General features: G+C 36.6%; 2 protein-coding genes across 2 annotated transcripts in view; one reads left to right on the top strand and one right to left on the bottom strand.

Moving 5' to 3' along the window:
* Window positions 1-15,452, top strand: part of RTN1 (reticulon 1) — a gene marked incomplete at its 5' end in the record, with an annotated part of 387,521 nt that overhangs the window by 99,753 nt on the left and 272,316 nt on the right. Inside the window, 2 exons of the mRNA XM_080808575.1 lie at window positions 6,025-6,117; window positions 11,348-11,423. The remainder of the gene's footprint in view (window positions 1-6,024; window positions 6,118-11,347; window positions 11,424-15,452) is intronic.
* The window catches only part of LRRC9 (leucine rich repeat containing 9), a gene marked incomplete at both ends in the record, with an annotated part of 100,909 nt that overhangs the window by 72,850 nt on the left and 12,607 nt on the right, over window positions 1-15,452 (bottom strand). Inside the window, 5 exons of the mRNA XM_080808574.1 lie at window positions 1,872-1,989; window positions 2,322-2,498; window positions 10,716-10,847; window positions 11,733-11,929; window positions 14,430-14,585. Coding sequence (XP_080664700.1) covers window positions 1,872-1,989; window positions 2,322-2,498; window positions 10,716-10,847; window positions 11,733-11,929; window positions 14,430-14,585 — 780 coding nt within the window. The remainder of the gene's footprint in view (window positions 1-1,871; window positions 1,990-2,321; window positions 2,499-10,715; window positions 10,848-11,732; window positions 11,930-14,429; window positions 14,586-15,452) is intronic.

Genomic DNA, 15,452 nt, shown 5'->3' with positions numbered 1-15,452 from the left:
TTTCAAAACTATTTGTTTTAAACCTCTAGAGCATCTCAGTTCTGACAAGTCACATTTTCAAATGTTCGACGGTCACCTCTGGGTGGTGGCTGCCGTACCAGACAGAGGGCGGGTAGAAGATTTAGGGATATTCTGTCTCCTACTGGAGGTGCAGGGCATAGAGCGCTAGCACAGGGTCTAGCAAGCAGAAAACACACAAACGTTAGCTCCGTCTTTCCGCCACCCTTTGTGCGCATGATAGCTCATAGTTCTCTGGAATCACCCTGAGCACCCTCCGCCTTAAAATCCTCTATTCCTCACCTCCTCCTCACTTCTCTTCTAGAAAGTATAGTGAGGGCACTCTCACCACCCCTACCCTGCTGAAGCCACCATCACCTCTAGCTTGAGCTGCTGCGGTATCTCCTCCATCTACTGCCCCTGTCATCTGCTCCCGTTCCCTCCAGTCCATTCTCCACTGAGTGGCTGTGATGCTTTTTCAGTGATTTTTTTTTTATTGTGGTAAAAAATACATAAAGTAAAACTACCACTTAGATCATTTTTAAGTGTACAACTCATTGGCATTACGTACATTCATAATGTTGTGCAACCATCACCATTATTCATTTCCAGAAATTTTCATCATCCCAAACAAAAGCTCTGTGCTCATTAAACAATAACTCCCTATCCCTCCGCCCTCCCCACCCCCTACTTTCTGTCTCTACCAATTTGCCTATTCTAAGTACCTCATGTAAGTGGAATTATACAATATTTGTTCATTTGTGTTTGGCTTCTTTTTTTTTTTTAAGATTTTATTTATTTATTCATGAGAGACAGAGAGACAGACAGGCAAAGGGAGAAACAGGCTTCCCTCTGAGCAGGGAGCCTGACACGGGACTCCATCCCAGGACCCTGGGATCATGACCTGAGCCGAAGGCAGACACTTAACTATATGAGTCACCCCGGTGCCCATGTGTTTGGCTTCTTTCACTTATCATAATTCTTTCAAAGCTTAACCACATTGTAGCGTGTGTCAGAATTTAATTCCTTTTTATGGCTGACTAATACTTTACTGTACGGATAAAGCACATTTTGTTTACCCATTCATCTGCTGATGGGCCTTTGAGTTGTTTTTACTTTTTGGCTATTGTGAATAATGATGTTATGAACACAGATGTACAAGTATCCAAGACTTCTTTAATGCATACCTCCCTGAATCCTAACAACAACTCTGTGGACTAGATACTAATATCACCTTCATTCAGATAGGAAGAAAGAGACAGAGCTATGTGAAGGCACATGGCTGGTGAGCAGGAAAGCCAGGATTTAAATGCAGCAACATTATCATTTCATGTGTGCCATGATGTGAAAAGTATTAGGAGGTACTGCTCTTTACCTGCGTGTTACAGCCGCCTTATCAAGAGGGTGGAAGAATAAGGAGGGATGGTTGGATATTTTAGAGCTCAGTGTGACCAGGGGCAAGGTGGGGACAATGAAGTATAGAATAAAGAGTTCTGGCAGTAAAAGAGAAACAGAAAAACAGGATGATAGCTAGAAAGCCCAGCAGTGTCGAGTGAATGGATTTCTTTTTTCAAGGTGGGAAGTGTTTTCAGGATGAACATTAGAGAGTTTAAAACAGATTAGAGAAGTAGATCTCAAGATCACAACACAAAATAGGATACCTAGAAAGAAAAAGTCAGACAGATAAAGTAATTGAAGGACTTATTCTGGAATAATACGAAGAAGGAAGATGCTATACTTTCCAGCACCAAGCTGTGAAACAGCAGTTTGTTTTAAATACGAATAAAAGGATTCAGAATTAAACCCTGCCTAACCAATGGCAGAGCTTTATTCATTAGGAAGAATGCATTATTCTGAATGACATTTTATGCTACCTTGCTTGTCTCACTGTCTTTGAATCCTCTTTCAAGTATTTGGAGCAGATGCTTTTTCTTCACTGTAACTTCAGGATCAAAAACGTAAAAAAGACATTCCAGCATCTTTCGATAGTTCCTTAAGAACAGTTGAGGAAAAAAAAAAAAAAAGAAGAAGTTTGAGAATTGATTTTAAAAAAGCTTAGCTATAGATAAGACAACCGTATATCCTGCCCAGGATATTTCTCATTTACAATGAATGTTCCACCGTCATTACTAAGCCTCCAATCCCCCTCAATCTCAAAAAGAGCCCCAATGTGGGTAAAGTCATCCTAGTCAAAATGCATGAACAGGCAATATTTACTAATGAGGTATAATTTTAATAGTGTTAACTTTTTAAACAGAAAGACTATTGTACAAAATAAAATCACACTTCTATAAAAATGTTCCTTATGGAGTTCAACTTCTTACTCTGAATCATGCATATCTTCATTGTCAAAAAACTTTTGGAATTTCTCTTCAAATTTTAGTCTCAGAATACGGTTGTTGACTTTGATGACACGTTTTACTTTCACTCCTGTAATACCATATGTTCTGAAGTCCCATGTACAAAAACGTGAGAGAATTAATTCATAGCAAGAGTTAAACCTATATGGGAAGACAGAATATATACAAAGAACAGATTGTCCTAAAAATGTTGAGGAACACAAAGTTACATATAAAAGTTATAGCCCATTATTTTATGTTTTTTGCTAAAGATACATTGGCATATCACATTTATTCGATCAACATAAGAGAAGCTAAACTTTGAAACATAAAAGTAAGAGTTTTATTAATTATTATATATGTGTTCTGACTAAAAGATACTTTGGTTGAATATTCCTCCATTATGCCTCTCTGCCCCACTTTCAGCAAGTCTGTTTGGCCCTATGTCTAATATACATCCTGAGTATAACCCTATGTCATCACCACTGTTATTACGCTAGTCCAAATCACCATCATCTCTCACGTGGACTACCACAAATAACTTCATAACCAGGGATATAGACGTGAAAGAGGCAAGGTCCCTGCTCTCAGTGAACCTATATTGTAAGAACTTGGCCAAAAACCAAATAAGACATAAATAAAATCATTTCTAGACTGTTAAAGGCTTAGAAGAAAGAGAAGTTTAGTGTAAGGATTGGAGTGGGGGCTACTTAAAACTGATCTTGGGTAAGATCTTTCAGAGAAGATATTTGAACTAAGAAATGAAGAAGGAAGGGCCAGCTATGTGAAGATCTCAAGAAAATGTATTTGGAAGTGCTCATATGCTCTTTACTGCCCTTACTGGGCCATGCCCTGTCTCAAAGTAGCACAGAATTTGGCTTAATTAAGATGATATTTTAAAATGTATCAATTTGAAAAGGAAGTTAAGTGATTTTATATGGGATATACTTGCCTGTAATGAGATGTCTGGTCCTTACAGGCATATCAACCAAAGCGTGAGCATGGTGTGGGCTAGGATCACAGAAGTGAGCTTCCTGGTGGTGGTCTCTCCCTGAGACAAACTTATTTAGAGTGTTTGCCTTTCTCACTGGCAAAGACTAAACCAGGGCAGTTGGGCGCTGCCCGGTTACTCTTCCCTTTGAAATGAAAAGTGAGCTGCCCAAACCAAACCATTCCCACAGGAGCTCCCGGCCCATAGGGAGAAAGATATAAGTAGTGTTGCAACTACTATAATTAGTTCAGAGGTCTGGCTAAATAGCTACATCGTCATGAGGAGTGGGAAACCTATAGTCGCATGTATAGAGGGATCACTGTCTGGGCCTAATCAGTCCAGGTCACCCCTACATTATATGTCCCGAAACCACAGAAGCTCTCATTACTCCTTGTACCCTATTTATTGTTATTATTATTGTTGTTGCACTTTGATAGAAACAAGTGCTGTAGGCATTTTATTGAGATAAAGTTTTTGTTATATAGTAATAAAAGGGTAATCAAGAATAGATGTAAGTAGGGCACCTGGATGGCTCAGTCAGTTGGGCATCCGACTCTGGTTTCAGCTCAGGTAGTGGTTTTGAAATCATGGGATTGAGCCCTCCCTCTGACTCTGTGCTCAGTGGGGGGAGTCTGCTTGAAGATTCTCTCCCTCTACCCCTCCCCCCCCACTCATGTGTGAGATTCTCTCTCTCTCCCTCTCAAATAAATAAATAAATCTTTTTTTAGTCTTTTTTTTTTTTTTTTAAAGAATAGATATAAGTGACAAATGGACAATACCTAACTTCTAGTTTGGTTCCCAGGAATGCAAGAACCAGGAATGGCACAGGAAACTCCACAAAGTGTGGTCCTTTCTTAGAACTTTCCTCTGCCTAGAAATTCAGTAGCAGGGCCCTTCCTTGCATGGAATTCCTAGAGCCCTGGAGACTGGGGACCCCAGTGCTAAGAGAACATGGGCTCTGTGCTACGTGGGGTCAGAGCAGTAAAACAATGCACTCCATCGCCTGGCCACGCTGGGGATGAAAAGACATCATTCACAGAGTGCTGGAATACTGCTGGAGGAGGGAGAACCAGACCTATGCTGACAGAGAAGTACTGTGACTTCCACTATTACTATTACCAGGTCCTCACAGAGGATGGTACTTCTGACAGCATTGCTAGTAACATGCTACATGCATTGGGGGGCATGTCATTACTGGCTTGAGATACATGCATTGTAGTCTGAATCGGAAATAATGACTATAGAAATTTATATAAAGTAGTATCTAAAGCTGTTCTACCTCTCCAAAAAGTCCCATAGATCTAAGGGCAAAATTCAAACTACCAGCTCGGATGTTGTTTCCTCTGCCTGGGAAGTCCTTCCCCTAATACTCTGTATAGTCAACTTCTATCTGTCCTACAAAATTCAGATCAAAGCGTCTCCCTACCAAGCGTCCCCACTTCTAGAAAACTTTCTCTACATCCCCATTCTGGTTTGAATGCCATTCTTCTCCATACCGACAATTATCCTGCAACTGAATATGGTTTCATTACCATCGTCTCCTACACCAGAATGCAGCCTCATGAGAGCAGGACCCATGCCTTTTACCCCTAGCACCTAGAATAGAACCTGGCCCACAGTAGAAACTCAGTGGATGAATCCTGAGCAAGAGAATGGAATAGAAAAGATTCAAAGATGAACACAAATGCAGTCTCTCTCTTCACTGAGTTTATAAACAAAGGGAGCATAAAAGTGATGGCACACGTACAGGCAAAATTAGAGTAGAAGATAGGAGAGAGAACAACTCAGTGCTATGAAGATTCAAAAAGAATAATAATGACTAATCTGATAAAAATGACAAAAATATCTCTCACAAAAGATGGCTCTTGATGTTGGCCTTGAAGATAAAGTAAGTTTTGACAGACAGTGATAGAGCGTGTGGGCAAGGATGGGCATTCTGGCAAAGGCAGCAGAATAGAAGAAACCACTTATTTGGTGGTATACCAGGTATGCACCATGAGCAGTGAGGCACACATGGTTTGGCTGACTCTGAAGGGGTTTGAAAAGGAGTTAGGCTAGTTCAGAGACCATACAGTGAAGGCTGCTGAATATTGGGGTGAAGAGTTTGAATATAATTTGGAAGGTAACAGGTTGCTATAAAAGGCTTTTGTTTTGTTTTAAACAATGCTCTCTGTGTAGGAATGCCAGCGGGGACCACATAGGAAATCCTTTAGTTATCTTTACTGATTGATTAGCAAATACCAAGTGCCTAATGCATGCAGATCTAAGAGGAAGGTTCTGAGGCCCTGTGTGCAGGTGATTTGGGCCACTATGGAGAGGAGAGAATGAATGCAAGAGATACCATGGAGGGTCTTGGCCTGACCGGAGGTGGAGACTGAGGGGGAGAAAGCAGTCAAGAATGGCTTCAGTGTTGATTGCGTCTGCATGACGGGTAGGATGGTAGTGCCACAAACACGAACGGAGGAGTCAGTAGAAAGGGTGGTTTGTAGATAGAAAACAAAAAAAGATTAAGAATTAAGAATTTTCACACTATTTTGTCTAATCCTAGCAGTAATCTTTTGTGGTAGATTTTCTTTTTTTTTTTCATTTTTAGAGATGAGGTTCAAATGGGTTAAATGACTGTTTCAAAATCATGTATATAGAGTGTAACCTAGGTTTTCTGACTCTAACCTTACTATGTATTTTATTACTTCACAGATGAGTTCTCTTTTGAATGTGATGAGTTTGCCTTACCAGTTGGACATCCAGATAGCATCTACAGGAATAGAGTAAAGAAGAAAGACTGTAACTGTAAGTAGTTTTTAAAAGTTCAGGAATACAAGAGACTAGCAAGAGAATATAAAAAGGAAATAGAAAATGTCTAAGTACAAAAACCAAGAGAGGTGAGGGATACCCGTTTGGGTCAGTCGGTTAAGCATCTGCATTCAACTCAGGTCGTGATCTCAGGGTTCTGGGATTGAGCCTCACGTGGGGAGTCTGCTTCTCCCTCTGTCCCCCCTTACCCTCCACTCCACTTGTGTTCTCTTTCAAATAATTAAATAAAATCTTCAAAAGAAACAAAACAAAACAATTGAGGTGAAGTTACAGAAGGAATGGTTAGCAGCATCAAGTATGGTAGAGGCTATGAGAATGAGAGCCCATCATTTCACTGGGTACTGTCACTCATTCAGTGGTACTGGAATGTGTGAGCATCCCCAGTGGTGATATACATCATTGACTGAGATTGATTTACACAGAAAGAAGCGTATAATCATTCAATAATATCCAAATGACACACTCATTTAGCAAATGTAGAATGCATGTTTTTTAAATGGCTGTAGCTCAGTAAGACCTATTAAAATGTACTTCAAAATTCTAAATACTGTCAACTTACTTGCTGACTTATACCAATATCTTATCTGTATAAAACAAAAAGTTGAGTGGGGGGAGGGGTAAAGGGTGATGGGTATTGAGGAGGGCACACATTGTGATGAGCATTGGGTGTTATACTTAACTAAAGAATCACTGAGCACTACTTCAAAAACTATGTACTATACAGTGGCTAACTGAACATAAAAAAAAACTTTATGCTGCTGTAACTCCCTGAAAGAGTACAAGAAGCATGAAATCTTTATAAATAACAGTAGATTACTGAAAGTCATTATATACACAAAAGTTAAACTGTTAAGTGAGTATCTATTAAGTGATTCGGAAACATCAAATAGTAGTTTTTATAGAGTTATGAATCCAGCCAGCCCTATGTTAGTTGTTATGACTTACAAGGACATGAAAACATTTTATCAGTCCCCAAGGAACTTATAGTTACTTATATATTATTTTGTGATGCTTTGAACTTATTTTTTTAAATTGTAAATGCCCTGGGATCTATAACCATGTTCAAAGCTTCTCAAGCACAAGGACAGTGTCTTTTATGCTTTGGAGTGAGTCCTGACTTGACCAATGTTGTCTGCTGTCAGTGGCTAACTCCACTGGTAATACACAGGTAGATAATAAGAATCTGTAATGATAATGCTACAGTGGCAAAAACCTACTCAACAAGGAAGTCTCTATAAAATAAGGTCTTCTTTGAACTGAAAAATATAGTCCTTTTATTTCATAAAGTAAATGAAGTGAAGAAATAGCAAATGATACATAATTAGAAATCTGCAATGCTCTTTTCCTAAAGAAATAAACAAAGACTATTTTGACATAAAATCTTTGTATTTGGGTTCTAGCTCTACTCCAGTACTTTTTATTTAAATCCTAAATCACTGACTTTAAAAGTATTAATAAAAGAGAAGCCAGTGCTTAAATAACCAGACATGTAACCAGGCATGCCAGTAGTTAATTCTTAACATCCATAAAAAAATCACAGCTAAGGTGGCCAAGCTTGTGGTACACTATAAGTAAAAACCAATCTTTCAAATTCTGCCAATATATATTTGATTTTCTTCTTAAAATGGGTCAAGTTTATTCTTATTTAAACCAAGTAAACAATTGCTAATGATTATCTAAATCCATCAAAGCTGGGGTGCCTGGGTGGCTTAGTTGGTTAAGCATCTGACTTGGGCTCAGGTCATGATCTTGGGGTCCTCTGATCAAGCCCTGCATGGGCTCCTCACTCAGCCTGCTTCTTTCCCCCCCTTCCTTTTGCCCCTCCCTCTCCCTTCCCCTGCTCATGGTCTCTCTCATATAAATAAATAAATAATTTAAAAAATCCATCAAAGCTTATATACTATCAGGGTGACAAAGTTACCTAAATGGCTTTTTTTTTTTAAAGATTTATTTATTTGACAGAGAGAGAGAGATCACAAGTAAGCAGAGAGGCAGGCAGAGAAAGCAATTGAGGGGGTAAAGGGGGGTGGGAAGCAGGCTCCCTGCTGAGCACAGAGGCCAGTGCGGGGCTCAATCCCAGGACCGTGAGATCATGACCTGAGCCAAAGTCAGAGGCTTAAGCCACTAAGCCACCCAGGCACCCCCCTAAAGGGTTTTTAGTCACTTTGCTTTTTTTTTTTTTTTAAAGATTTTATTTATTTGAGAGAGAGAGACACAGCATTGAGAGGGAACACAAGCAGGGGGAGTGGGAGAGGGAGAAGCAGGCTTCCTGAGCAGGGAACCTGATGCGGGGCTCAATCCCAGAACCCTGGGATCATGGCCTGAGCCAAAGGGAGACACTTAATGACTGAGCCACCCAGGTGCCCCTAGTCATTTTGCTTTTATGTTTTTTTCTCTATAATCTACTTGCTCTGTAAAAAAGCCTCCTCAATAAGTTAAAAAGAAAAAAAAATAGTAATAAATCTATTTAGGTTGAGTGAATATAAACGAAAGACTAAAAAATTATTTATGTACCCAACAGACAGACACCATGCAGTTTTTGCACTTAAAAAAACAAGGCCTTTGGGGCACCTGGGTGGCTCAGTGGGTTAAAGCTTCTGCCTTTGGCTTGGGTCATGATCTCAGGGTCCTGGGATCGAGCCCCGCATCGGGCTCTCTGCTCGGCGGGGAGCCTGCTTCCTCCTCTCTCTCTCTCTGCCTGCCTCTCTGCCTACTTGTGATCTCTGCCTGTCAAATAAATAAATAAAATCTTTAAAAAAAAAATCAAGGCCTTTATTTGTTTACATGGAAACTGGAATGAATACCTTTTATATCCTTGTACATAAAAATCAAGTATTGTGGCTAACTGAACAATGGTAACTGCTGGGCAAATGGATGCAAAGATAAAAAAGAAAGTATTTTAAAAGGTCTTTTTCTCACTTGGGCAGAACTTCTCAAACTTTCCCACCAATGTATCCCCAAGGCCTTTGAGAAGATTTTATTCACAGAGGTAAGAGCTACATATAGTATAAATCAGGGGCTTGTTTTAAGGTAAACCATAACAATCATATATTTTTCTTTATACAAAGTAAATGCAATTTTTCCATTTTACTCCATAAAAGTCAGTATATTTTTCAACACTGACTGCAAGTAAAATCCTCTGGGATGATATATCAAGTATCTATCACTTTATGCGTTTCCTGATTTCTCTCCACACCCAAATTTACAGCATGCTTCTAGGATTCTATGGCAATCTTTGGCTTGTTTGTGAGCTCCCCAATTTTGAGAAAATGATTGCAGAAATGTGAAAGTTAAAATTAGTGACATTTTTCTGCTGCAAAATTTTTCTTTCCCTTCTTTCTTCCTTTATTTCTTTCCTTCTTTTTTTCCTTCCTCCCTCCCTCTCCTCTTCCTTCCTTCCCTCCCGGCTCCTTTCCTTTTTTCTGTTCTTTAGAATCATTTCTTTGGTTGTACCCTTGAGATGAGGCAACACAACCACTTCCTGGTTTTGTACCAGTAGGCTTCAATTTTTTTTTCACTGATACCTATTTTTATTTTTATTCATTTTTAAATTTAATTTAATTTTTTCATTGTTCCAAGATTCATTGTTTATGCACCACACCCAGTGCTCCTTGCAATATACGGCCTCCTTAATACCCACCACCAGGCTCACCCAACCCCTGCTCTCCCCTCCAAAACCCTCAGTTTGTTTCTCGGAGTCCACAGTCTCTCATGGTTCATCTCCCCCTCCATTTTCCCCCAATTCACTTTTCCTTTCCTTCTCCTAATTTTGAAGTGTGTATGCCCATTTCCTGCTCCTTCTGTTTCTGGTGGCTCTCTCCATTTTTTATCGAAATGGGTTTTCCACCCAAATTCCTGGCTTTTAAGTGTATGCTTTATTTTTTTTTTAAAGATCACATCTTTTTTTTTTTTTTTTTTTCAGATTATTTATTTGACAGACAGAGATCACAAGTAGGCAGAGAAGCAGGCAGCGGGGTGGGAGGGGGTGGAGAAGCAGTCTCCCTGCTGAGCAGAGAGCCAGATGCAGGGCTCTAGATCCCAGGACCCTGGGATAATGACCTGAGCCAAGGGCAGAGGCTTTAACCCACTGAGCCACCCAGGCACCCCAAGTTTATGCCTTATTTTAATTCACAAAGTCCATGTGCACCCTGACACTAGCTAGCTCTAGACAACTGGTTTGACTGTGACCATGGACCTGCAGGAAATTTGCTAGGGAGGCTCCTCCCGTGTTTGCAACCTGCTGTGGCCAATCTTGCTTCTGCACTCCTTCTCTATTCTAGCTTCTCATACAGTATTCAGAATCCAGGCTTGTATCTAGTCCAGAAATGAACAGTGTAAACATATGTAAAATTAATACTTGGCCATAAACTTTTAAAAATTATATTCTGGCAACAGAAAATGTATTGATGGCAAAATAGGTAATGGCCAATTTCCAGTGGATGAATATTCTATATAATAAGTTTTTTTGAAAATTGCATATCTTGAGATTTTATAGGTTGGTATTTTGGTTGGTGATCTATCTTAAGCACCAAAAATTATTTTTAAAGCTGTAACTAAACTTTGGATAGATTTACCAGTCATCAGATCGAGTGCCTTCTTCAAAGTGGATATTTCCCACAGTTTCCAACTCAGTTAACAAAAATGGGATCAACAATCCATGACTTTTCTTCTTTTGCTTTACTTCAACACGATAAATTGCTTCAATTCTATTTAAGAAAAAAAAAAAGCTATTAGAAACACTTAAAAATCAGAATAAAATTAAAATAGATTTTTAAAATAGCTGATGTGAAAATATAGGCTTCTGTCAATGGATAAATAAAGCCTGGTGTTAACAGTTAAACCAAGGAAAAGATATTCTATTTCTGACAATTAAAATCACTTCAAATTATGTTAACTTCAGAATATGTGGAGGTTAGAAGGCTATCCTGGCTCCACCAATTATGGCTCTCAGATCTTTTTTATGCTGTAGTTTATTAGTAAAATGGCAATATTAATAGTACCACACCTGCAAAAGCTTTTTTGAGGATTATATGCAAAATTCTTGTAAAGCTCTTAGCAAAGAATTTGGCACAAAGTAAGAACCCAATAAATGTTAGTTATTATTAGTAGTAGTAGTATTTACAGGGCAAACCTACTTATCCATTTATTGCCCTAGTAAATAAAAAATTTACAGTACTTACTACATCTTCTTGTTTTATATTTCTAGTTGATACGCAACCAGAGTTTATTTCTACATGATTCCGGACAACTGTGTATATGCTTTGCTCAGTCACATCTAAGTGGTGAGTTTTCTGCATCAGTAGCAGCTCTGTTTTTAATTTGCAAACACTATAGCAGTGATGTGACAGAAAGCCAGTTGGGGGAAGTTCTCTATGCCTAAGTAAGTATTGCCTCTGGAAAAACAACATGTGTCAGCTTTGAACCAATGAGTCTAGCTCTACTGGGAACTGGACTGGAAACACATTCCATATTTTCCTTCATAATATAGTTCTTTCCACTCATGACGAAAGGAACTGAGCTCAACTGATAGCCTAGAACATTCTATTCTCTCATTTTCAAATTTGAACAACTAGATAATTCATAAAACATACTCATCTAATTTTTTGTTCCAGAATGTTACCCTTTCATTCAAGGCATTTAGTTTGGTCAGTATCTTCTGTTGAAGATTTGGTTCTTCTGTGACAGTTTCACAGTTCTTTGATTTTTCAAGTTCAGTTACTTTATTGTTATTGGATCTATCATTGTGCCCTTTGCCAGATCCCTTGAGTTCAGCAAGTTCCCGTTCCAGCTGTTGAAATCAGTGTGCCAGAGAGCAAAACTTTTTAGTGGAATTATTAAATATATAGTTAATTTAAATTAATAAAATAAAAATCTAGATAATAAATAGGCTAAAGTTCATAAAAACATGCTAAATGGGTGATTACAACTTTGGTACAAGTTAGTTAGCCAATTTATCTTGACCAAGGGACGGTCTTAAATACTTCAAATGTGGCAGTTTTTTAAATTGACAATAAAAAAAGCAAAGAAATGGATTTTTAAATATTAAGTGACGGGTTTGTTTCTATTATAAAGCTGAAGTAAAATTATAACAAATACTGGTTTGGGTATAAATAAAATACCTAAACTTCAAATTAATATGACTTCTATTCAATTTTTCAATATTTTTTCAAGTACTTTGATATTCTGGGAAAAAATCAACCATAGCATATGTACAAAACATGTATATAGGGATGCTTATTTTTTCTTTTTGCTGCAGTCTCCTATATATGGCTCAGCATAGCAAGGTCTTTGTCTAAAATTTTGATGTTTTGCTTTTTCTTGTTCATAATGGGCTTTGTTGGCATTCATTTGCATTTTTAAAAAATACTGCACTAGGCATGATTTATTGTGGTTACTGAGGTTTTTAGCACACAGATTTTGGGTCCACAGTGAATGCCTCACTTGTTTTGCCTTATCTCTGCCTTGCAGGATTTCAAGATAAATTGTACTATACATGGAGAAGTGTATATAAATAGAAATTAACTAATTATCTATTGTCCCCCTCTATAATGGCTATATCCAGCTGTTAAAAAACAAATTAAGCATATTTATAAAAATGTCTATAGTTTATCTAGAGGTATTATTTCTCACATTTACAATCTTACTTAATACATTCATTTCCACATAAAAGTAGATATAAAATGATTTCCATATACTGGTTCATTTTTTAATTCAAAAATAAATTCTGTTAATGTTTCACTTTAAGGATAAATTTCTATTATACCATTAATTAAAACCTGCTTATGTTAGAAACATATAACTTATCTATATGTTCTATAATTAATGATAATTAATGTATTTATAAATATTAAATTTATTTATTTATTTAAAATATTAAATATATTTAAAAGACTTGGATTTTAATGGTAGTATACTATTCTATCTTAAGAATGAAAAATTCTTCCTCTCTGGTTAAACATTTAGGCAAGTTTTCAGTTTTTTGTTGTTACTAATAGTACAGTGATCCATATCTTATGTATGTAAATATTTATCCAAATCCTTAGAATAGAGTGCTATACGTAGATTTATTAGGTCAAATGCTACAAGCATTTTCAGGCTGTGAATACATACGACCCAAATTATGTTCCATTGGTGGTATAGTAATGTCACATATCTCTTCACCAGCCTGAGTACTATGATGTTTTATACTTTGACAACTTTATAGGCAAAAATGGTTGTTTGTTATCTTAATTCACATTTGGAAAATTCGTAATCAAGTTGAGCTCTTCTTTCAAATGTTTATCAGTCATTTTTTATTTCTTCTTTTGTAAAATTAAAATGTATGTGCTTTGCTTGGTTTGTCTATTTGAATATTTGCTTTTTGTTTTACTTATGACTCTTTATACTAAGGATATCACATCTGTCCAGAATGTTTGTTGAAGACATTTTTCAGACTGTCATTTATTGTTTACTTTTATTAATGATGCTTTTTAAGTACCAAACGTTTTACTTTTATTTTTTGCAATCGAATCTACACTCTGTTCTTTTGTCATTTCTAGTATTTCTTTTACTTGGCAGGCTGAGATCGGGTAAACATATTCATTTATATATTCTTCAGTTTTTTCAGGTTTTTAAAATTTTTACATTTAGTTCTTTTTTCCCCACTGGCAATTATTTTTGGTGAAGTGTAAACTAAGAGTCCAATTCCCCTCCTCCCAAATTGTTTATGTTTTTGATACCATTTGTTGAATGATTATATTTTCTTGCCTTAAAAAAAATACAGTAAGTTCTAATATATACAAAGTTTCTATTTTGAGGTTAATAATCCTTAATTTTTCAGAGCCTACTTTTGGTAAAGGAAATCCAATTTACTCCAAGTTAAAAAAGCACACATAAAATAACTACCAACATATAGTTTGATTTAAAGTTCCCACCTTGTCTTAATATCTTAACAATATTAGTAAAGGGGTATTTTAGCACTTTAGGCAAAAATATGAATTTTGAACACAGCCTGAAGGTGTCTAATAAAAATGCAGCAGAAATAACTCTAATAGATCTTTATAACTTTTGGAATTATATTGAATTACTCAGCTTTTTAAAATGTTTATAAATTAACAAGCCTGTACCTTTTTATGGTTGCAGACTTCTAAGCACACAATGAAGTTTAGTCAAGCAAGTGGAATAAAAAATTTGGGGGAAAACTTGGAAGTATTAATGAAAACATTATATATATGAAATTTAAAAAGTAATGCTGTCTTATCACCAGTTTTCTTAAGCTATGGCCACTGAAATTTTATATTAAATCTTACATTTTTTTTCACAAAGCTAAATAATTTTATGCGTTCTTCTGGCAACTTCTGTAATTTGCATTTTCGATCATTCAGTTTTTCAAGGTCTTCATTAAGATGCCTCTGAACAGTTTTTATACGCATATTGTAATACATTATTTTTTTCATTGCTGTGGTCTAAAAGTAAGGGGGAAAAATACAAAAAATCAGCTGGAGCAAAAAACATTAAAAGTAATTATTAGTGGCATTACAGGAGTGTGATATGTTCTATATAATCCACTGGAAAGTTTTGCATGTGCATTTGCTAATAATGATGACAGTTGAAATGATAATGGCTACAGAGTGCTATGTTTAAACTTAATAAGCAAAATATAAAATTCCAAAGATTTTCTTTGTGGATAATATTTAAGTGTGAGGCATATTCACATTTATTTCGAAGATGACAATGTTAAGAGCCTCCAGATAGAATTCAGTTTATAAAATCATATCATTGTGCAAAAGAAGCAGTACTACTGAAGCAAATATGTAATTACATTATCCCCATTTGATTAATTTAGGGAAAAATACATCAAAAAGCATTAAAAGCAAATGTAACATTATCCAATTGAGTTTTTAAACAGATGGTTAAGAAATCATGGATTTGATGGGTTTTTCCCCCAATTCTCTAAAAGTATGCTCTAAATAAACTTGTTTTAGATTGAGCAAATGATTAAATTGTCAACCTACCCATTACCTAGAATACCTTAATACCAATGGATCACCCAGTTATTAATAAATACGTGATGATAAATAGATTAAATCTACTATTGAAAAATACACCAGCTATGCTAATACAGCTAATACTCATAAGCAATATTAGTCAAAAAAGAACTAGCTAAGGAAAAAAATAAACAAATCAGATGCACTATTAAATGTGACCTAGATTTAACTGTTTACCGGAAATAGTGAAGGCATTTCCCTTTATTAGGAAAACTGTACCTCAATTAATGTGGAAGTCTTGTACACCGTTCTGGACTAGATGCAGGCTGTTGTTATGTGATTTAT

Source organism: Martes martes, assembly GCF_963455335.1.
Source record: "Martes martes genome assembly, chromosome: 7".
NCBI classification, from domain to species: Eukaryota; Metazoa; Chordata; class Mammalia; order Carnivora; family Mustelidae; genus Martes; species Martes martes.
The sequence above is the reverse complement of the archived record's forward strand: the minus strand, read 5'-3'. Positions and strand labels throughout refer to the sequence as shown.